This window comes from Pezoporus wallicus, unplaced genomic scaffold (assembly GCF_028554395.1).
Source record: "Pezoporus wallicus isolate ANWC-B61680 ecotype Strahan unplaced genomic scaffold, APGP_CSIRO_Pwel_v1 contig_2384, whole genome shotgun sequence".
Classification (NCBI taxonomy): domain Eukaryota; kingdom Metazoa; phylum Chordata; class Aves; order Psittaciformes; family Psittacidae; genus Pezoporus; species Pezoporus wallicus.
This window is the reverse complement of record NW_026640488.1, coordinates 3,655,754-3,679,633: the sequence shown is the minus strand read 5'-3', so window position 1 is coordinate 3,679,633 and position 23,880 is coordinate 3,655,754. Positions and strand designations below refer to the sequence as shown.

Here is a 23,880-nt window from a genome sequence, read left to right as displayed (position 1 = left end):
TTTGATGTAAAATGTGTAACACTTTACATCAGTGTAGAAAGCTGTCACTGTTTTTTCCTCCCCCCCCTACCCCGTACTGCAAGGTAGGATTACATATAGTAAATCACTTCAGATAGAGAATACTTTTTTTCAATGGTAGGTACTAAATTCTTCCACCATACCCATCGTTCTGGATATAGCTCCTGTTAATCACTGAACTTCAGCAATAAATCCAAGATCCAAAGTTCCTGCATCAGTCCTGAGAAGAACTTTCTTCTGCCTGCCACACAACTCCTGTAAAGAAGTCCTATTTAAATAAGGCTAAGGGTTTGACCAGAAGGCACCAACTTTCCATTTAATGCAACGGTCATATCTAGAATTCAGAACAGCGCATTAGTCTCAAACTGTTACACATTCAAGTCAGTGCTGTACTTTTAATTACACTGCAGCATAAAATACTCCCAAACTTATCTGTTGGTGATCAGAAGTCATTGAATAGACTTCCTGTCAGTTTACATTCCATTATAAGCTGGTCCTCCTCCACCTTCAGGCACTACCCAGTTAATGTTCTGACTTGGGTCCTTAATATCACAGGTTTTGCAGTGGACACAGTTCTGAGCATTTATCTGCAGTCTTGATCCTTCTCCTGTTTCCAGGGGAACATATTCATAAACTCCTGGGAAGAGCAAGAGAGAGCTGTCACTTCACTGAACAGTTTTCCCCCTGCACGTATGCTCTACTAACCAGTAAGTGCAAAGAGGGAAGTGTATTACTAGTGTGATTCAACTGCCTTCTTCCATCTTTGCTAATTATTTCGTAATGAAAATGATGTAACGAGTGGTGTCCCTCAGGGATCGGTGTTGGGACCAGTCTTGTTTAACATCTTCATCGCTGACATGGACAGTGGGATTGAGTGCGCCCTCAGCAAGTTTGCCGATGACACCAAGCTGTGTGGTCCGGTTGATACTCTGCAGGGAAGGAATGCCATCCAGAGGGACCTTGACACACTTGTGAGGTGGGCTGATGCCAACCTCATGAGGTTTAACCATGACAAGTGCAAGGTCCTACACCTGGGTCAGAGCAATCCCAGGCACAGCTACAGGTTGGGCAGAGAAGAGATTCAGAGCAGCCCTGCAGAGAAGGACTTGGGGGTGTTGGTCGATGGGAAAATGAACATGAGCAGGGAGTATGCACTCGCAGCCCAGAAAGCCAACCGTATCCTGGGCTGCATTAAAAGGAGCATGACCAGCAGGTCGGAGGAGGTGATCCTGCCCCTCTACTCTGCTCTTGTGAGACCTCACCTGGAGTATTGTGTGCAGTTCTGGTGTCCTCAACATAAAAAGGACATGGAACTGTTGGAACAAGTCCAGAGGAGGGCCACGAGGATGATCAGGGGACTGGAGCACCTCCTGTATGAAGATAGGCTGAGAAAGTTGGAGCTGTTCAGCCTGGAGAAGAGAAGGCTGCATGGAGACTTCATAGCAGCCTTCCAGTATCTGAAGGGGGCCTATAGGGATGCTGGAGAGGGACTCTTCATTAGAGACTGTAGTAACAGGACAAGGGGTAACAGGTTAAAACTTAAACAGGGGAAGTTTAGATTGGATATAAGAAGGAATTTCTTTCCTGTTAGGGTGGTGAGGCACTGGAATAGGTTGCCCAGGGAGGTTGTGAATGCTCCATCCCTGGCAGTGTTCAAGGCCAGGTTGGACGAGGCCTTGGGTGATATGATTTAGCATAAGGTGTTCCTGCCCATGGCAGGCGGTTGGAACTAGATGATCTTAAGGTCCTTTCCAACCCTAACGATTCTATGATTCTATGATAGTACTGTTCACATAACGTATTAAGACCTGCACTTGAACCCTTTTCTAGGAGGAGGATTTGGATGGAATGCATGAAGTAAGTAGTAGGCCAGGTGCACACTGAAGTGCTCAGTCTTTCACCTTCCAAAACCAGCTCAGACACATTTCTGTTACCCACCTGCTGGACAAAATCTTTGTTCTGGTCCATCAAATACAGCCAGATTCCTACTCACAGGGATGCTGTCATCTTTGAGGGTTAAATGAGCAGGCTGGTCGTGTTCATGGTTTGTACCACTTAAAGCCACAGACGACAGGAGATCAAAACTGATTTTTCCATCAGGCTTTGGATATTCAATAGGCGTGCACTCTTTGGCTGGCTTGAGCTGAGCAAAATCTGGTCCTAAATATATTTTAAATAAATAAGTTTCCATATAGAATAACTGTAATTTGCAGTTACTCAAGAACATTAATTCAATTAAACTATTTTAACTAAAGTAACTTAATGTAATTAAGCTATTTTAACTTCCCTTGTCATCACAATGAAGTATTTCATACAAGGTAACCTCTGAGACAAACTCTGCTAAGTAGAACAGCGTTCTGATATCTTCATTTACATTATGACAAAGTCTGCTTCAACGACTTACGTCCCATTTCTTTTCTACATTCACCACTTGACCAGATGTACTCCAGCTTCAACTGAGACCACAAAAGACTGACATAAAAATTTAGTACCTTCTTTCAGGAGAGAATGAAATTACCTGGATGTTTTAATGTCCATGGTTCCATTCCTCGCAGCAGCCAGTAAAATATACCGGTGTAAATCATTCCTCCATACACACCAAGTACGCTATGGCAGGATGGTCGGATGTTTCTAACTGCATGCAGTTCTTTCCAGACCCAGGACTTTTTCAGGTTCTCTTCATATTCTTGCACATGAAGTCCTAAGGCAGTACATTACTGGTTAGGTACCTACAGCACATAAAGACTATCCTTGAAGTAAAAAAAAAAATGGCTATATAAAAACTGTTAGCAACGAAGGCAGCAAAATGAGAATTTCAGAATAGGAAGCTAGGTATATACTAGACAACGTATTTCAGCCTCTTGTAGAGATCTGTTTCGCTGGCAGTTATCAGCAGGTGTATACTGCTCCTTTGTGGCCTCTATGAAATGACCCATGAGCAGCATTAAATTGCCTCAGACCTCAGTAAAATATAACTGGCCAGGTGGCTACATTGACACCTTTACGGGAGAACAGCTGTTCTCTCATAGAATCTAAGAATTGACCAGGAGAGTTTACCTAGGATGAGACAGGTTGGTAGTTTTAAAATTGTCAAGTTCAAAAGCTTTTTCTTTACAACTTATACAACCACGAACATTCTGATTTCGGTAACTATGACTACAGCCCAATAGATGATGCCAGTGCTAGTAAACATTTTTTTCTCCCTTTGTAGCCAGCAAGTTAATGAGATATATTTGACCACACACTTGATTTAAACTCCTTGACTGTATTCTTTACACATACTAGACACTGCACGTGACACATGACACACCTACTGCAGTGTAGTTAAAGCCAAGTAATTATCTTAGAAAAAAAAACATGTTTTTTTCAAATGAAAATATTCTGAGAGCTTCCTCTTCACCATTCTTCATTACCGTTGTTCTAAGCAGTAAATTTATAGCCTTGCCTGTACATGAAAACATGCTTCAGTCCACATTTTTTGTTGCATGTAAGGCTCTGAAGAAAGTTCATTATCCGTGCACAGAGAAGGTGGGCTCTAATATTCTACTGCATGACCAAACTGGAGACAGCATATAAAACCTGTCCATAACCAAACACGAGCAGCACACTACCCAGTAAGAGCATTTATCACTTCAGAGGGATTCTAAGCACTTTAACCTGTTATACTGTATTGCACGTTCTAGATGAACAACAGCTGACTAGGATTGAATTCACCATTACAAATAATAATCATGAGGCACCAGGCTACAGCATCCATGTCCAGAACGACTGAAATTCTAACTGGGTTCTCTTGCTGTACAGCCTTTGTTAGCAGATTTAAGGGAACAACCAAGGCTTAAATAAATGGCTACAATGTGGTCAGGATCAGGTCATTACTTCAATGTGCCTGTATTACACATAAAAAGAAATACAGTCTCACACTTGGAATACTACAAAATTAAAGACAAAAAGAGGATTGAAGGAAAAAAGTATCCTTGCAACTAAGAGTGAAGAGCAAACTTCATCAATACTTAAGAATAACTAAACATAACTTAATTTCCTTCTTAAATCATTCAACAGTATATATAGTAAATAAACAATAGATGTCTTTTCAAACCAGCATGCTTGTTTTATGATTTATTTGCATTCCCAACTATTTTATTCAGACACATTTAGTTACTGCGAAGTTGGTGGTGACTGTAATTGAACACAGGGTAATTGCAAATTGAGGTACAACAATCTTACCTTTTGTCTTTGACTGGAGATTTTCATTGATTAATTGGCTAAAGATGGCTTCAGAAGCCAACATGCCGCTCTTCATTGCGGTATGTGTCCCTTTGATCTTAGGAACATTCATGAGTCCAGGACTGCAACCAACTAATACTCCACCTGGGAAGGTGAGTTTGGGTATTGACTGAAGAGGAAGTAAAAAAAAAATAAAGTGTTTTCTTCATTTGTTCTTGGTTTTTACAGTGAAAATAACCTTCTGGAAATGAAACTGGCATGAGGCTTGAGTGTCCTTCACATTTTTAAAGTTGCATGTGTGCTTTCTAAAAATACACCAGTTACTTCACTTACCAAGAAATTTTGGCATGGTAAGCAAGTAAGAACACAGACATTGCACTGGGGCTGAGTATAAGAAAATGACAACATTTTCTTCATATCTTCTCTCTAGTTGCTTTATCTGCAACAAGACTGTGGTAATTTCACCCACCAATACCATTTTCCTCCTTCAAGTTTAAATAAGTTCTTTTTTAAAGAGAGAATTGTGTTCCCATTTCCAACAGAGTAAGTTGCATGCCTCTCCTCTCACAGCTTACCACCCAGTGCTTTTTACCATACATCTTTCCCATGTAACTGCAGTGTGGTCTCCTTGTTGTTCCCCTCCTCCCCACTTATTTTAGAAGTTGCTCAGCAGCCAACAAATAGGTATTTAGTACAAAATCACTGCCTTACCCCCTGTTCTGTAAGAAACAATGTCATTGACTACAGTCAACTCACAAATCTAAGACAGATGATTTGCAAACATCAGGTCTATAGTATTAATATACTATGATATATACCTGTATTAGCTAAGGAATACCTCGACTATCAAGACAGTTATCCTCACCCTCATCCAATGAGATTAAGATTTTAGACAGGGAACAGCTTCAAGACACACACCGATTGTAGAACTTAGAGCAGAAAGCTTTGATCATATCCCAGGTCTCAAATTGCTGAAGTTGTGAACATGGCCTTCCTCTGAAAGTCTTCAGTACTCAGCAGCACTTGTGAATCTAGCATCCTGCTTTTATTAAAGGTGCTGAAATAATCCGTTTTTAATAGCCTAAATAGTTTGACCCCAAACAAGTAATCAATGAAAAATGTCCAAATAATAAAGTACCCCTTGGAATTCAAGACAGTCTGAAACAAACATTTTGTTTCTTCTGCTTGTTCAATTGTCATCTGTTTACTATTCATCCAGGCCTGGTTACTTTTGAATATTCGTATAGCAGTCACTAAATAAAGTTGTACACAGCGTTTCCTATGCATTTTTGGCAATATGTTTAATCAGAGACTTAGTGGTTTGGTTTGTAGCAAAGGTAATTAAGGCTGAAAATACAACTTAATCCTTTCAACCATGAGAAGTCACCACCCTCTTGGCAGCAAAGAGATAAAACAATGCTGGTTTGGAGGACAGAGGAAGGGAAGATGCCTGCTCTGTGCAGCAACATCCCCTCTGCCAGTGGACCAGGAACCCCCTATTTTGCTCCCCTCAGCTCAGCTCAGGGTTGAAAATCTTTTAAGCGAGTCTAATGTTTGACACTTGGATAGGTCACCAATAAGAAGGTTTTTTTTTTTCCCTCTGATACTGTTAATACACATTGCTCAATAACAGCAACACTTCATTGTTTTCTACAAAACTCTGAAATCTTTTCAAAGTTTTTTGATATAATGGAGACAAAACAGAGGTTGCATGGGAATTTCTTAAGTGCTTGATTTTGCAATTTTAATAAACAGAAGAAATAAAAGCTATGTAGATGTAGCCTATTAAACCCTCTTCCTCCTTCCCCATATCCCAAAAAATCAGCTACAAAATCAGTTAACTATCCCAGAGCTTGCACTCTCCCTCTCTCCCACCAACTTAGCTTCGCTGTATGTTAAAGACTAAAGATGGTCATAAGGTTACCTGTGGCAGACAAAACCAGCTGAGATTGATGGTAATTTTATACACCTATATACACCTATACACCTGTTCAACATCTTTGTCAGTGACATGGACAGTGGGTTTGAATGCGCCTTCAAGTTTGCCGATGACACCAAGCTGTGTGGTTCGGTTGATACGCTGCAGGGAAGGAATGTCATCCAGAGGGACCCTGACACGCTTGTGAGGTGGGCTGATGCCAACCTTATGAAGTTTAACCGTAACAAGTGCAAGGTCCTACACTTGCGTCGGAGCAGTACCAGGCACAGTTACAGGTTGGGCAAAGAAGGGATTCAGAGCAGCCCTGCAGAGAAGGACTTGGGGGTGTTGGTCGATGAGAAAATGAACATGAGCCAGCTTCAGTGTGCACTCGCAGCCCAGAAACCAACCGTATCCTGGCCTGCATCAAAAGCAGCGTGACCAGCAGGTCGAAGGAGGTGATCGTGCCCCTCTGCTCTTGTGAGACCTCACTTGGAGTATTGTGTGCAGTTCTGGTGTCCTCAACATAAGAAGGATATGGAGCTGTTGGAGCAAGTCCAGAGGAGGGCCACAAGGATGATCAGGGGGCTGGAGCACCTCCCATATGAAGACAGGCTGAGAAAGTTGGTGCTGTTCAGCCTGGAGAAGGCTGCGTGGAGACCTCACAGCAGCCTTCCAGTATCTGAAAGGGGGCCTACAAGGATGCTGGAGAAGGACTCTTCATCAGGGACTGTAGCAATAGGACAAGGGGTAACTGACTTAAACAGGGGAAGTTCAGGTTAGATATAAAGAAGTCCTTTACTGTGAGGGTGATGAGGCAGTGGAACAGGTTGCCCAAAGAAGCTGTAAATGCTCCATCCCTGGCAGTGTTCAAAGCCATGTTGGACAGGGTTTTGAACAACCTGGTCTATTGGAAGGTGTTCCTGCCCATGGCAGGGGTTGGAACAAGATGTTCTTAAGGTCCTTTCCAACCCAAACCATTCTGTGATTCTATTTGATGCAACACTGCCACCAAAATGAAAACTGGAGCTACTCAACAACTTACGTAAGAAAATATTCCTGGACTCTAGTGATGCAAATGAGTCAGACAGCTACAGTCAAAGCAACACATGCAAAAGAAGAGCTAATTTAAAATCTTCTTAAGTGATTCACCAATAAAGCTTTTTTTATTCTTTACTGAAAGCTTGTATTAAAAAAAGGCCATTAAAAGTATGACTTCATCATTAACTAGACAATTTTATCTACAGCAAATAAATAAGTAAAACTAAAAACAAAAGCTGAACAACCCCCCCATGCTTTTATAGTAGGAACAGTTAAAGTAAGGTACATGCTGTTTTAAGTCCAGCAAATAAGTCCAAAGATTAGGCAGAGGTGCACAAGAGCTGTCATCCTAATGTGTGTAAGTGACATCACAATGTCTGTAAGTGACTTAAAAACTACCATGTTCTTTCAGCTGTATGTTTTGAGTAGTATAAGAAGTATGCAACTGAAGTCACAATCTGACTACTACTTCATGAAAGGAAGAAATTCAATAATGATTATCTGTGATACAGAAATCAGTGCACAGGGTGGAAGGAGAAGCTCATCTTACACATAACTCTAGATTATTGGTATTTTGTTTCTTATCTGTGTTAATAATGGTCAGACAGTGGTCTATGAAATAAGCTGGTAACACAGCCGTGTTACAACGTAATGTGACATATTTCCACTTCACAATGGACCAAGTAACCAACCTGCAGGTTGATTAAATGATCCCACTTAATCAGGAAGTTGCTTCACAAACCCATATGACTCAGTTCCAGGCATGCACACTAGTAACAAAGCTTAACCCCAAAAGACTGAGACAAGTGTTACACTGCTGCTGAAATTCCACTTATATTGCAAGAACTGCATGAAGTCACATTTATACCAAAGAAGACATTCAAAAAGGAAGAACAATGTAATCAGAGAGTAGAGTGGAATGGCCCCAGACACAGGCTGCGAATTACAAATACTCAGGCTAGTTTTAAATTCCAAACCAAAAGGCATGTCTACAAATAAATCTAGGAGTCCAGGACATGCAGCCATGTCCTGTGTTCCATGATGCCCACATGAGAAGGTTGGAAGGACTTTAGCTATTAAATATAAAAGCAAAACTATTTCTTCTGCAAATTGTTCCAGCCCTTTCAACTGAACTTAAGGCTTGGTGAGTACACAGAACTGGGCTTGTTTAGTCTGGAGAAAAGGAGGCTCAGAGGGGGAACATTATTGCTCTCTTCACCCACCTGAAAGGAGGATGGAGACAGGGGGTGGGTGGTCTCTTCTCCCAAGTAACAAATAATATGACAAGAGGAAATGGCCTCAAGTTGCACCAGGGGAGGTTTAGACTGGATTTTAGGAAACATTTATTCACTGCAAGGCCTGTCAAGCATTGGAACAGGCTTCCCAGGGAGTGGAATCACCACCCCTGGAGGCATTTAGGACATGTAGATGTGGCACTTAATGAGATGGTTCACTGGTGGACTTGCCAGTGGTGGGTTAACAGTTGGACTGGATAATTTTAAGGGTCTTTTCCAGCCTAAACAATTCTATGAATCTGTATTTAATTTAGAAACAGAGTGATTATGTCAGAAGGTTTTTAGTATGACAGAGCCTAAACCTAGCAAATCTCAGCAGCCGGTATCCAGCAAGATAACAAGGCTTTTCTGTCTGGAAAAACTCTTGGCTTTATTCAACTTTACTATAGCTCAGGTGTTTCCCATACAGCCCAAATCTACTGCACTAAAATCACAGCTATAGGGAATTCAAAGTAAAAGGAAAAAAAAAAAAAAAAGTCATGAAAATGTTACCTGCAGACCACCTTCATTTAACGCTCTGGCACCATAGGCAATCCTTGTTCCACCCTCCAAGGTAGGCTGTACAGTAGGATGGTGCTTCCACCTCTGAAACTCCCTAAATGGATTCAAATAGGGATTTTGATAATCTAAACCAACCTTAAAAAAAGAAAAGTGTGCAACGTTAATGAAAACAAAGTACAAAATTTCAACAGAAGTTTGAAAAGAAAACAATTGCATATTACATCAACTCTTTAAATCTATTTCATACTAAACCAACCTCAGGATCCTTCTACTTAGAGAAACTACTGCCAAAAATACATTCTGTTAATAGGGCAGCAGAAGTATATCTGACAATTTGCTGCTACAAGCCTGTTCTTTGCCCTACTGAAATTTGAAGCATGGAAAATATTTAATTGCATTGTAAACATTTTCCATCTGTCACTGAAACAAAACAGTGAAATTATATTAAGCATGGTTTAATGGGCAGGATAAGGGAGAAAACTAGCTTTAAATTTGTCTTTGAAAATCTCTTTGCCTTAGGAAAGCTGGCAGGAGAGGTGAACAATGCTTTCTATATAGTTATGTCCTTGTGCTCACATATTTAACCAGTTCTTCACATCATTTAGCAGAGTCAATTATCACTTCCAATTAGGTAAGCCATTTTAATAAAGCACAGGGGATCAGTGATGGAAGCAGAAAATGAAGAAAAAAGTCTTTTCCCAACTGGCTGGATGCCCAGATTCCTATCTTACGTATGTGAGAATTTGCCCCAAGATATACTCTGCATTTCCGATCTTTAATATACTCTTAAAAGGGCTCTTATGCTGCCAAGTTTTCTCTTTTGAGCTTTTTGGTTCCTGTAACCTTTATTTGAGGCAAGTAACAAAACATATCATGAGTCAGCAAGAAACAGTTGATTTCTCTGGCAGCTGACTGCTTTTAGAGCACTGCTTGCATTTATTTCCTTGCTAGATAAAAGTTAATGAACGATTTGCAAAATAATTCTGCTAGAAGAATCAGTTCAGACTGACATAGGTGTAAAATTCAAAGATAAACTGTGCTTGTATGTTCACACAGAAGTTGATTTTCTCCTATGTGAACTGGAGATAATATGAACATTAATGATTACCATTCTCTAAGAACCAAAGCTCTCTATCCTTCTAAAAGCAAACAGAATTTAAATGCCTACTGTCTCTACTCATTAATTCCAAGACTAGAAATCTGAACAGAACAAGTATGCATGTCTGAGAAAAGCTAACAAGTTTGTTTCAATATTTCTTACAAAACCATTAGACAAAAATACAGTTTTCACACACATTCTGGGACCCTTCTGAAATCTAGAAGGTCAAAACATGACCTAAATCTTATGCTGGTAAAAACCCAGATCGTGTGCCTGACTAATGTAACATCTGCACGCGAAGCACATGCACATAATAATAAGTGCGTGCTTCATTTAGGACTGTAGGTGCTAGAAAAATATTTCCTACCATTGCTCTTTGCATCACTGGCTGGCAGAATGACACAAGACTGTCTACAGTGATCTCAATTCTGATAAAGAAGAGTAAGAAGCAGCTGCCTGTTCAACTCAGAGACAACTGCTAAACAGGGGGAGGCAAACAGGGGTGATATGAATGGCAAGAACATACTGAAGAACTTGGGAATAGAAGGAATGCTGCTTGCAGAACTGCAGAGTAGTTTCACTTTACATGCTTCTCTCAAAGTACAGCTACACCCAAGACTGACACATGACAAAATGGAATTGTACAAAGTGTGCATGATTTAGACATCTAACTTGCAAAACTCTTGTGAGCAGTTTTGATTGATGATTTGGGTTTGGGTTTACCAAAACTTTGTTTACAAAAAAAATTATTTCTAAGTTTTCCATTTTGTTCTTAATGAAAGACTCTTGATTTAAGATACATTCATATGACAAATTAACCTTCCCTAATATGGACATAAGTGCATGTAAAATTGAGAAAGTGCTAAATTTAGTCTGTTGCTATTCGTGTGTTTTCATCTTCATATTAAAAACAGAGAAACCAAACAACAACAAGCAAGCATGCAAAAACCAGTTTCACTTACCACAAATCCAAGAGCAACTAAAGGTTCACTCTCCTTTAAGTGATAAAGAAAGGATCCTCCATATGTATGTCTGTCTAAAGGCCAGCCTACAGTATGTTCCACTCTTCCAGGTTTCCATTTCCTTTCATCAATAGTCCACAACTGAAAGAAAGAGGATAAAAAATTACTTTACATTGCAAAGTAATGGCCTTTCAATAATGTAATATTATATATATAAAAGATATACAATTACATATAGAAGAAAATTAATTTACTGCTATGACCAATGCATAAATTCATGCAGCAAAATACCAGGTAATAAGTACACTTTTTTTGGGTTACCATTGAAGAATTTCCTAATACAATGCTTCTCTTTCTAGAAATGTTGCACATCAGAAAATGTGACTGAGGCTCCAGTACTATACCCAAAATTGTCATTTTATGCTTTATATTAGCGACTTCAATAGATACTTCTGCTAAGGAAGGCAACACTTAATATGGATTTTTTTTTTCTTTAAATACATTATTTTTTCATATGAATCACTGCAATTTCCTCACAAGGTCAAGGCTTAACAATATGCTTGAGTTGACCTAAATATCTGCAGTCAAACAGGTTGTCCTCTCTCTGCTCTCTCCTACACATCTCCAGTGGTGATCTGACCCTTGGTGAACTCACAGAAGCACCTTCATGTTTCCACTAGTGAGTCAATTTTCTGCTCATTTCACAAAATATCTCTTCACCACAAAGCCAGCTGTAGTCTAATGACAGAAGGGCATGAAAGGTACATCTAAATTAATGTTTCCGGTTAGATCAAGAAGTGTACTTTTGAGCAGGACTCTTGATTCCTCCTACTTACTGTGCTTTGGTTCACACCATAAAGCAGCCACTGTACAGGAAGGCATGAACTGGATTCCTTTCACATGAAACTAAACTGTAAGACAGGCTCCAAAAGCCCATCTAAAGCATTCCAGTCACAAAAGGGACTCAGTCCATGGGACTATATCAGAGCTAGTCTTAAGTAAAAATAAACCTGATATATGCACAGCTCATCAGCACCAGCTATTTCATTTACAGAACCATTCCTATTGGACTGTACTATTTGCTAAAGCAGTCTCATCTGGAAGCAAAGGAACTCTACAGCAAACCCCATGCTTTAATGACAACTTAGGTGTTAGAAATAGTAACTATGTGTTATTCTCTACAGAAGTGTAAACTAATTATTTAACAAATAGTCTGCTACTAGAAGCACAGTCTTAGAGTAATTAAGAATATATTATAGTCAAACTGACCATATTCTAAATAACATAGCTCTTTTTCATGACTGATATTTCCTGAGAATAAAGTATTTTAACAAGGAAACGGGATCCCTAACCCAAATTTTATAAGCCCACTGAAGGGCATTTAGAGGGTAAAAAAAAAAAAAGCTCATCTAGAAGGTGTTTCAGAGACCATGACTCATCATCTGGAATAGCTCCACTCTCTAATGAAAATCCACAGAAAGCCTTTCCTCCCCTTCTCAGGCACTAAAGCCCCATGAATTGGGCAGCATGAATCCCTCTCATTTAGTACTGAAAACGGATTTCACAAATTAACATAATCTGAAATCAAATTAAGACATTAGCAGAGTGGATTCACAGGTACCTTTAGGTATAACACAGATATAAGATAAAAAGCAACTAAAACAAAACAGTCACAATATTCAGGGAATATCTTCTCAGATGACCTTCAGAATAGCAAAGATTCTGAAGTCTGAAAGCGTAACTCAAAATCTATCGTTCTCATTTCTTACAGACATCAACTTGAAAGCAAACAGAAACTACTTTATAGTTTCACAGTATTTTCCTTAATTGTTACAATTATGCAGGCAATACCTCTTTCAGTCCAATACCATAGCTCTGGGGTTGACAATTCTCCCTTAGATTGTACTTTTTGTACATCTGTTTGGCTAGATGTCCATGACAACCTTCAGCGAAGACTGTGACTCTACCATGGAGTTCCAAGCCTCTTTCAAAGGTAGCCTGCAAAAGCAGAACGTTTCATCAGCAGTTAGATCTGTGCCACACCAAATTCACAGCGAGAAACTAGAAGGCAATAAAGTGATTTTACACTACTTTGTGGCACTGTCCAGAACTTACAGCCATTGCAAGTTATGGCTCTAGTCCAGATGTTTTCACCTAATAACTGTGATGCTTCCCAGGCAAATCTTGCTGTGTAATTCCAATAAAACAAGCACTACAGTGGATCACTATTTGTTACTGAGACAATCTCTTCTAGATCAGAGGATATTTATACCAAACCTGATAATTTATATGATGCAAAAAAACCCTGACAGAACATAGACTCTTAACCCCGAACTTCACACTTTAAATTTTTGCTCATTTGCTTATTACAGTAAAACATTGTGTCCCCCCACAGCGGTTAAACACCAGATCTGAAAAACCTGCATCGCCTCTGCCCTCAAAAGAACTCACTACCTTAGAATAATGTTACAATAATATTACATCAATCTTACATGTTAAAACTTACAGTATCATTAAACTAACATGAAGTATCACTATAAAAAAAATCATCTCATTAAAAGTTCCAACACTGAGATTGAGAGTAAGGTAAGGGGAACCACCATACTTGTGTATGAGCATGTCACATGCATATGTGAGCACTGGATGAGAATATTAATAGATTATATTTGCAATGTAAAAAGACAAGATTTTAAATATATATAAACCTGCGGGACGGGGGGGGGGGGGGAAACAAATTTTTTTAAAAAGAAAAAAAAGCTTGATTTCAGTCAGAAAGTTTAATGTTGAAAAAGATAATGAAAACAGGTTTGGATTAAGATATCCAGCAGCACCTAATAAAACCATCTCAACGTAAGCAATTGGCCCAGGAGAAACTTACTGCTGTTATTTTGAATTGTTTCTCAGGTGCAATCTGCTTGTGACTTACTGGTTGGAAACCTCTGAAAAAGGCTAGCAAATGAAAAGGCTCCCTCTATGCAGGAATTACCTTTAAACAGGAGTTACAATATTTTGCCAAATTTTTTGGTATATTGTTTGAATTTCTGATTGTCAACCTTTACATGAATTATCTTACAAAATATTAAGAGAACTACAGGGACTTACTACCTGATCTTAAATATTAAAAACATATAATGTCCAATCTGAAGTAAATCTATATAAATGAATTAACTACAATTCCACACTGTAAATATCAGAAATTCATTAATTTGAAATGTTTCATCAATGTGACTAACGATAACATCCTTCTCCAGAATCTAGACAAGAATCACTGTGCGACTTTTTACTACACAGTCTTACCACTGGCATTTTTGTTTGATTGGTGCTGACTGCAAGGTGAAATTCTGTTCATTAACCCTAGTCTATCTGATTAGGCACTGCATAAACACAGTAAAGATATTCTTGCCTTGAAGGTTATACAAACTCTGTCTATTTACCTGAACCTTTATACACTGGAGTTAGTACCAGCTGACCTAACTGACAGCTGAAATACTTGAATACTCAAAAAACTGCAGTGGTGGCACAGTAATTATGTACCTTAAAGAAGTTAAGAAACACATTGTCCCAGTTTCAGCTGTAATAGCCATTTTTTCCTCCTTCCTAGTAGCTGGTGCAGTGCTGTATTTCTGCTTTAGTCTGGGAACAATGCTGATAACATACAGATGTTTTAGCTGCTGCCAAGTAATGCTTACCCTGATCACGGACTTTTCAGTCTCACATGCTCTGCCAGTGAGGCGGGGCACAAGAGGCCAGAAGGAAGCACAGACAGGACACCTGACCCAAACTAGCCAAAGGGATATTCCATACCACAGCACATCATGCCCACTATATAAACTGGGGGGGGAGTTACATGGAAGGCCCAGATCGCTGCTCGGGTCGGGGTGGGTATCAGTCAGTGGGTGGGGAGCAATTGTATTGTGCATCACTGCTGTTTATTGTTTGGGTTTTTTTTCCTTTTTAGTTTTATATTCTCTCCCCTTGTTATTTCCCTCATCATTATTATTAGTAGTAGTTCTGTATTATACTTTAGTTATTGCACTGTTCTTATCTCAACCTGTGGGGTTTACATTCTTTCAATTCTCCCCATCCCTGCTGAGCAAGTGGATATGTGGTTCTGAGTTGAGGGCTGGGCTTAAACCCCGACACACAAACTTCCAGAATAAACAGAAAAAATTCTAGGTTTTGAGAATGCTTTAAAATAAATACTAAAATAATAATTCCTTCCTAAACCAAATTCCCATTAAATCCGCATCACAGCAGCAAGCTAAACACATTACCCGCGCCTCCTACTGGAGAAAATGTACACCTGAAAGTAAGAGCACGTCTGGCCTCTACAGGAGACAGCCAGCATCACACTGGAAAAAGTACTATTTTCCCCTGCCATTACTTCCTCCTCCCTCCTCCACTGTCTATATGCTCTCAAAACAAGTCTTTTATTCTCATTTCGTGTCTTAAAGAGGGAAAATAGCCCATGCTTTCATATGAAAGTAAATACCTCTCTGAAACTACATAACTAATAAGAAAGCTCATAAAAGAAAGTAATTCTTAAGAAAAAGCTTGTACCCATAATTTCTGTAGCCGAACAGTTCTGTGAGAAAGCTGTTATGGGTAGCTGTGGTGCCAAATTCTCCTATACATTGCATAAGGAAGAGACACACTGCAGGTTCTAGATTCCACTAAAAATCAAAGTCTGTCACTTAGGGCAGGGTGTCACCTTCTAGACACAGAAACAGGAACGACCAGCAAAAAGGTGTAGACTCAGTGTGTACTTTGCCCCAGTGAGGCAGACAGCCTGTCAACAAATGGGACTGCAGTTGTGAATATTAAAGATAATCAGCCAGAAGTACACTCTCTTACACATTGCTAGTTACCAGCTAGACAACAGCTTTCTATTTCATCTTCATGCCTTTCTTCTATGAGTCCCTGGAATTGTTTCCTGATTTAACATATGCCAACACACCTTCAAGTCACTCCCAAACAAACCTCCTTTCTGCGAAGGCTTTTTCTACTAATCTCAGAAGTTTACAAGTTTCTGAGGCCACAACTTGCTCAATTTTATCTACAGAGAGGGAAGACAGGTACTGAATTTTACACTTTTTCTTAGCCAGCAGCAAGCCAACTGACGGCAGTAGAAGCAGATATATCACAATTTCTATAATCAGACTGCTAGTTATGGAGAAGATAGCTACTTACTTTAGGTGCTCCATCCTTCTGAATGCCTACGTCATTAGTTGCTATCCCTTTCACGCTACCATCTTCATGAAAAAGAACCTTTGGAAATATTTAAACAAACAAACAAAAATATTTAATGATCTCTCATTTTAATCAACTCCTAAAAAGTTATAATACAGAACTTCTAAGCTCTATGTCTTTAACGGTCAAACTTGAAGACTATGTAACATACTGTGTGATCCACTTGCACTTTGCTGGATCTGGGCCAGAATTTAGACACTGAAACACAATTTTCATAATATATGTCTTTTAAAAGGAATGTTGTGACTGTACAAATAATTGAGAGTGAAGAGGGTTCCAAAACCACTTTTCATATATGCAGTGATGTCATTATTACCTCAGCTGCTGCATAGCCTGGATATATCTCAACACCCAATGCTTCTGCTTGTTCACCTAGCCAGCTCACGAAGTGGCCCAGGCGTACTATGTAATTTCCATGATTAACCATTGGAAGTCCTAAGCAGAAAGACATACATACATAAACCACAGAACAATAAGCAAAACGACACAAGTTGTATACATCAAATGTCATATCTTCTACAACTATTATCTTTACAGTAATCTTATGTGTTATCATAACCATCATCTACATAAACCCTATCACTAAGTTATTACTTCTACATACACTTGCTGTACTACACTGAATCAAAATTGTTTGAGTAAATGAAAGAGCTGAAAAAGACACAGAGAAAGATGACTCTCTATCACCTCACTAAACTTTACCTGGAATAATTGGCACCGGAATTCTAGATTTCTCTGTTAAAATTCCAAACTTGTCTTCAGTTACAGGAGTATTAAGTGGAGCCTACATTAAGAAAGAAAATAGAAACAGTGTGTTTCTAAAAAATAGAAAAGTTATGTTTTTCTATCCAATCCAACAATAACAAACAAAACAATCCAAATGGCAGTCTAATAAAGGTTTAATAAAGCAGTTCTGTAGGAAGGTATCACAAGAAAGAAGTGCTTTATGAGGCAGTCATCACACAAGAAACAACACAACTATTGACACACACACAAAAAAAAAATGGACCAGGGCCTTGCAAATAACTTCTACAGTTTGTACACAGGCTTGTACTTCATCAACATTCTAGACCTTTCTAAAGAAAGCAGTTACAACTTGTGTAATTATTCCAGTGAGACAAAACAACCAGCTGACACCTGGTATTGCAGCTCTCAGGTGACAGTAGGCAGCTGGCTGCAAGTCAGATGGCTGTTCTGGCAGAGACGGCAGCTCCCTTCTTGCTATCCGTCCTCCTAAAAGCACCTTAGGTCTCTGTTACACCACTAACTCCGTACAAAAGTAAGTATACTATGTGCCATTTCCCAAGACTATGAAGAACTATTGCACAGAAAGAAGTCTGACGTAGCTAAGAATTGCACATCTTGCTGCTTATGCTCAGGAGCTGGATTCTGCACAAGTGCAGTGTAGTGCATCCCAGGATGCACCAGACATACTGCCTATATGCAGTAAAACTGCTACATGAAAGAGCAAAGGACACAGCATATCTGTGTAGACATAAAACTTTAGCATTGCCAAACTAGAGGTAACAGACTAAAAAAGAAGATAGGGTGCTTTTTTTTTTGTTTTGTTACATCAGTGTATTTTTTAATGGCAAGAAGTACCAATGATACCAAAGTACCAGTGCAGTTCATCAGAAGACAGAAAATAATTTAAGGCTGATACGCTCATACATACCCCCCGCTCTTTCCAGTCTGGAAAGAGTTCTTCTAAGGCCCTTGGCTCAACACAGGCACCGGACAGTGTATGTGCACCAATCTGAGAAGCTTTTTCCACCAGGCAAACACGTATTTCTTTGTTGTGCTCCACAGCTAACTGTTTGAGTCGAATAGCTGCAGAGAGACCCGCAGGGCCTCCTCCAACAATGACAACATCAGCTTCCTCTGCAAATCTTTCCATGTTTACCCCTATAATAGAAAAAAAAAAAAAAAGAAAAGATAATAACATAAACAAATATCCAATTTCCCCCAGCCTCTCTCTCAATCTCTGCTGTTACACTTGTTGCTGGGTATCCAAGAAGTATTACTTTGCATAAAAGGAAGCTAAATATTGAACAGAATCCCCAATTCAGTACTTGGAAGAGGCACAGAAGGTCATCAGCACTCAATGTAAAATTAGCTCCTTTTTTTTATATACCATAAAAACATGTATTCAATCTCTATCCACCACAAGTGTCATCTTAGTATGTTTAAATTCAGATTCCAGTTGGGCAGCTGTATCAAAGATGCTAACTGAAACTCTTGGTAAGGGAGAAATAAAAGAAAAAATACCTTTTGCCAGAACATGCAACTTAATTTTACGCTAATCAATCATTCTTTTCTGGAATTGAAGCCATTAAAATTGCTGAATGTAGAGACTGGAATGCCCAGAGACATGTATTAATATTATTTTCTCACAAATGCTCATTGTAAGAACAACTGAGAAAATCCTGCAGGCACATACCTGATAGAATTAAATCTTGAGATAAGTCACTAAAGCAAAAGCTGCTTATATATTTTACTTACATAACTAGGAGAAAGTTTATTCTGATAGCACTAAAGACACACACCATAAAATTAATTTGGAATATTAGTACTATATTTAAGAGTACAGAATTTCTGTAAGAAGATAAGGACAGCAACATATTTCAGTGTCTTTAAAACAGCAATAACAAAGGAACTTTTAAATAATGCAGCTTTTTTTGCTCACCTTCCCATCGTTTGTCTTTGTCCCGAGGATGAATTGTATAATGTGTAGTTATGCGAGGCACAGAGGCAGTAGATGCACATCTTGAGATATGCAGTGATGGAAGGCTATCTCTGTTTATCAACTTGAGAGCACGAAAGCACTGATATGCTGCTAAAACAAGAAACAAATTTACAAAATCAGCAATTTTCCACATTTCTTGAGTTTTCAGACACAACAAACATGACAGCCCCTCCCCAGGTTCATCTCTTCTGACATATCAACACAGGTTGAGACACAGAGTTTGGGCTAGTGACACTAGAGAGTTCACCTAAAATGAACGTGGTCTATGAGTGTCATGGTCTACAGGAAAATCTCAGGCTGAAGCCCAAGTATGCTTTAGCTAAAGCCAGAACAAGGGATATAGTTAACCTTGATCTCAGCTGAAAGATGGTAATTGCTGTGAGAACAAGTCAGAATTTCTTTTCAAGCAAACGGACCAAATTAAAGTTTAAAATGATCAAAATAAGGCTCTGTTCACAGGGCTATTACATGTTACATTCTTGTCTCATTTTCTTTTTCCACAAAAACTAGTACGGTCAGTACAAAAACTAGTTATAGTTAAAAGGTCTGTGAACTAATGCACTCTGACAAGTATTTTTCCTTCCTTTAAGGATTCCTTTTCTCTAGTTTCACCAGTGAAGGAGGATACAGAGTATTTCTGCAAAGCCACAATCACTGACTGAAAGGTCTTGTTGAGAATGGCATCTGGCAAGGCGAGCACAAACATCTTCCACTGTAACTCTGCACAGCAACTGTAAGGATGCTGGTCTGTGTATGCAAAGGCACTAAGTATTATCTATGCCAGTTTTAGAACAGCAATTTTGTACTTAACCAGCAATAACATAAAAATTGTTATCATACTACCTCATGACTCTGAATCATTCTTTACTTGCAATCAGGATCTGAGAATAAGCAATGTTTTTTGTAAGCACGATAAACTGCACCTATGCAGATATAATAGAACATGACACCTTAATTTTTGAGGTATCTGAACAGAACTGACAGTACTAAGAATTACATAGCATAGTTTAAAAATGTCAGTTGTTTCACACACATGTCAAAGAAGTGAAATTCGACCCGGAATAAAACTGATAATTACAAAGGCAGGTCCAAACCGTGAACGGGCCAGCTCTCTCCAGTGAATGAACTCAGCTGTTGCTACCAGTGTACTGAGAGCTTAAGGACTCGGTAAACGCGAGGTGAAACCTTTGGCCGAGGCAAACAATCTCTAAGAAGGCACTCTACGCTCTCGCAGCTCTCACTAACTGCCGTCAGTACAATGTCTATTTAGTCAGCAAGACTGCCTTTAACTGCTTTATTTTCTCGCTTAAAAAGGGTAACCTCTAGTATGGCTACAAAGATAATTCCACCCTCATGCGCCCGCCGCAGAGGCACAGCAGCCCCCTGCCTGGCCCACCCGGTGCTCCCGTAAGCGCTGCCTTCTGGCTCAGCGGTACCTTCAACCGGTCAGAGACCGCCGGGGCAGAGGGCACACGGCCGTGCCTCCGCTGACACCGACTGCCACCCGCCAGCCCCGCCACTCCCGGCCCCGCGGCCCCCGCCGCCCGGACACCCGGGCGCGCCCCAGCCACGACCTTTGCTCTCATTCCCCGCCGCGCCATTCGCCAGGCCCGCTCCTCCCCGCCGGGCGGCGGCAGCCCCAGCCCTGTCCCCTCGGGACAGTGAGCCGCCCCGGGACGAGCCGGCATGTTACCTCGGCTGGAGGACGGGCAGCAGAAGAGCACCATGGCGCCAACACCCGCACCCCTCAGCGTCCTCAGAACCCCGCGACCGCCCTCGGCGAGGCTGCGCCTGCGCACTCGGCCACTAGCAAGAGGGCCCCCGTCCCGTCCCACCTCCCTCACTGGCAGGACTACAGCTCCCAGAGTGCCTCTCACAGGGCAATGGCTCTACGAACTGATTCTCGTCTCATGTTTGAAAGGGAGGCGCTCGGAGGAAGGGGGTGGTGGGATCAACTGCTGGGGGCGCTCCGCAGGAAAGACTACCGCTCCCGGCGGATCCGCAGCTCTCCTCCCCAGCGGACGCCGCGGAGCTAGCGGCGGAGCCCGGGAGGGAGGCGGGGCGGAGCGCGGCGCGGGATGGGCTGGGCGGTGGGCGGTGTCCAGGAGCAGAGCGGGACATGGCCGAGGCGGGGCCTGGGGAGATGTGTGGCGGGAGTGAGGTGCTGCGGCCGCCGGAGCGGCTGGCAGGTGACACACGGGAGCTACTGGCGGAGGTGGAGTTGCAGATCAGCGACGTGAGTGCTGGCGCGGCGGGAGGGAGGGAGGGAGGGAGGGAGGGAGGGAGGGAGGGAGCGAGCGGCGGAGTCCCTTCATGTGTCGGCCCGCGCCAACCTCTGTGCCGTTCCTCCAGGCCGCCTTTTCGCTGGCGAAGGTCCTGGAGGCGACGTCGGCCGTGTCGGCCCAGGTGGAGGAGCTCGCCACCAAGTGCTCGGAGAACGCCCGGTTCCTCAGAACGTGGCGGGACCTGCTGAGGGAGGGGTACGAGTCCCTGAAGCCCAGCGGCTGACCCTGCCCCGCCGCGGCTCCCCGGGCTGCGACGCGCCTTCTTTTGAACGGCGCCTTTAAGGGAGTTCTCGTGAATTTCCGTTTTCCCTCAGCGCCCCGTGAGCCCGGAGGTCTCTCAGAAATATTTGATGGCTCGTATGGGTACTGTGTGTAAGTCACCGAGTAGAATAACTTTATTTAGGGAATCACTTTTGACTTCTGGACTCTTCCGTTGCTGTTCAAGCATTCTCACACATGAAATACTTTAACTTCCCATTTTTAATTCCTCTCGTTTATGTGCTGGATAAGAAGTTAATGTGTGGTACATTCAAACCTCGTTACTGGTGGGGAAGTGGTGTCCTGCGAGGAGCTGTTGTGAGCCCTCCTTTTTAAGAGTTGTCACCAGCATAAACCCTGCCAACTCCAGAGAAACTCGCTGAAGTTCACTTTCACTTCACTCCCTGAAGTGAAAAAGCACACTTTTTGTTCGTGTTGAGGATGGGATAATGTGGCAAGCTGTGTCTCATTTACAAGCTTTAGATAAGCCCTGTATCCCGAACCTTACTATTTTTTAGCAGTATTGCAGTATGTTTCTATAAAGCTACAGCTATTTTCAAGATGTTTCATTGCTGTAAACAATTTTACAATATCTTTTGTTGTAATAAAGTGCCTTATGGTGGACCGTGTATCTCTGCCTGGTAGAAGTTTAACAGCATTGTTTGCTGATAGGATGGGTTATTTTGAACTGCAAGTAAAAGCTTCCATCAGTTGGAAAAGAGCTTGTGAAATGTATTGCCTGGGAAACATGTTAAAGGTTTTTCAGTGTTTGGTCCTATTTTTTTTTATCTTTGCCTTAAGCAGTTACTAGTTAGTCTAGAGCTTACTGTTAACAGAACCTTTTGGTCTGCAAGATTGCTAATCTGTAATGAATACCTGTACTGAAACTCCTGTGCCTTTACCAAAGCATTGTGAAAAGAGTAATGCTGAAATGCAATGGCAGGCTGCAGGAGAACATGGCTCTACTGTGACTTACTAGTCAGCTTTATTTTTACTGGTAGAATGACTTTTTAAAAGACAAACTGTATTTTTCTTAGCAAAGCAATAAAGATGTTCCTAAAAATCAAAAATGAATATTGTTATGTTACTTATACAAACAAATATGACATTGAATATATCCATAATCAAGTTGAGTGAAAAAAAAGAGGCGATGGTGGGGACACATATCCTTCCAGATCTCACCAGAAGCAGTTACAGACATTGATGAAATATAACAAGGGAAAGTGTAGAGTCCTGCATCTGGGCAGGAACAACCCCAGGTTCCAGTATAGGTTGGGAAATGACCTGTTAGAGAGCAGTGTAGGGGAGAGGGACCTGGGGGTCCTAGTGGACGACAGGATGACCATGAGCCAACACTGTGCCCTTGTGGCTAAGAAGGCCAATGGCATCCTGGGGTGTATTAGAAGGTCGGTGGTTAGTAGGTCGAGAGAGGTCCTCCTTCCCCTCTACTCTGCCCTGGTGAGACCGCATCTGGAGTATTGTGTCCAGTTCTGGGCCCCTCAGTTCAAGAAGGACAGGGAGCTGCTGGAGAGAGTCCAGCGCAGGGCAACGAAGACGATTAAGGGAGAGGAGCATCTCCCTTATGAGGAAAGACTGAGGGAGCTGGGTCTCTATAGTTTGAAGGAGACTGAGGGGTGACCTTATAAGTGTCTATAAATATATAAAGGGGGAGTGTCACAAGGATGGAGCCAGGCTCTACTCAGTGGCAAACAATGATAGGACAAGGGGTAATGGGTACAAACTGGAACACAAGAGGTTCCACTTAAACTTGAGAAGAAACTTCTCAGTGAGGGTGACGGAACACTGGAACAGGCTGCCCAGGGAGGTTGTGGAGTCTCCTTCCCTGGAAACATTCAAAACCTGCCTGGACACATTCCTGTGTAACACTATCTAGGTGTTCCTGCTCCGGCAGGGGGATTGGACTAGATGATCTTTCGAGGTCTCTTCCAATCTCTAGCATACTGTGATACTGTGATAAGGCTTGGTCCTTCAGAGTGTGCAAGTTTTGTTAAGAAGAGTTCTAATTGCCCCAGTGAAAGGCAATCCACGTGGCAGGATTTCACTTGGCTGTTTTTAACCACACAACCCCAAATGTTGGAAAATAAATCATTTTGTTCAGCAGATAATCTTTTATTTCAATAAAACATACAGTAGTGGAAACAAGATGCCTAACAATCTTCGAGTTCAAGATAATCCAAAATTCTGTAAACAGTTAAAGTGTGAAGTGCCACACTTCTTAAAATTCTACTTCTTACACTGTTAAGAAGTCAAGTGCAAACACTG

The 23,880-nt window shown here is 41.2% G+C and overlaps 2 protein-coding genes across 2 annotated transcripts; one reads left to right on the top strand and one right to left on the bottom strand.

Annotated features, from left to right (window-relative positions):
* Positions 1-62: 62 nt before the first annotated feature.
* On the bottom strand, positions 63-19,144 carry ETFDH (electron transfer flavoprotein dehydrogenase). The gene is made up of 12 exons (XM_057419249.1): positions 18,995-19,144; positions 17,984-18,213; positions 17,011-17,092; positions 16,625-16,743; positions 16,249-16,326; positions 12,910-13,056; positions 11,059-11,199; positions 8,989-9,132; positions 4,243-4,411; positions 2,537-2,719; positions 1,957-2,178; positions 63-655 (listed from the first exon to the last, which is right to left on the bottom strand). The coding sequence occupies exons 2-12, from the start codon at positions 18,203-18,205 to the stop codon at positions 492-494; spliced, it is 1,671 nt and encodes a 556-aa protein (XP_057275232.1). The 5' UTR covers positions 18,206-18,213; positions 18,995-19,144; the 3' UTR covers positions 63-491.
* A 2,014-nt stretch (positions 19,145-21,158) lies between these two features.
* Positions 21,159-21,823, top strand: CUNH4orf46 (chromosome unknown C4orf46 homolog). Its single transcript, XM_057419252.1, has 2 exons — positions 21,159-21,290; positions 21,407-21,823. The coding sequence occupies exons 1-2, from the start codon at positions 21,174-21,176 to the stop codon at positions 21,560-21,562; spliced, it is 273 nt and encodes a 90-aa protein (XP_057275235.1). The 5' UTR covers positions 21,159-21,173; the 3' UTR covers positions 21,563-21,823.
* The last annotated feature ends 2,057 nt before the right edge of the window (positions 21,824-23,880 follow it).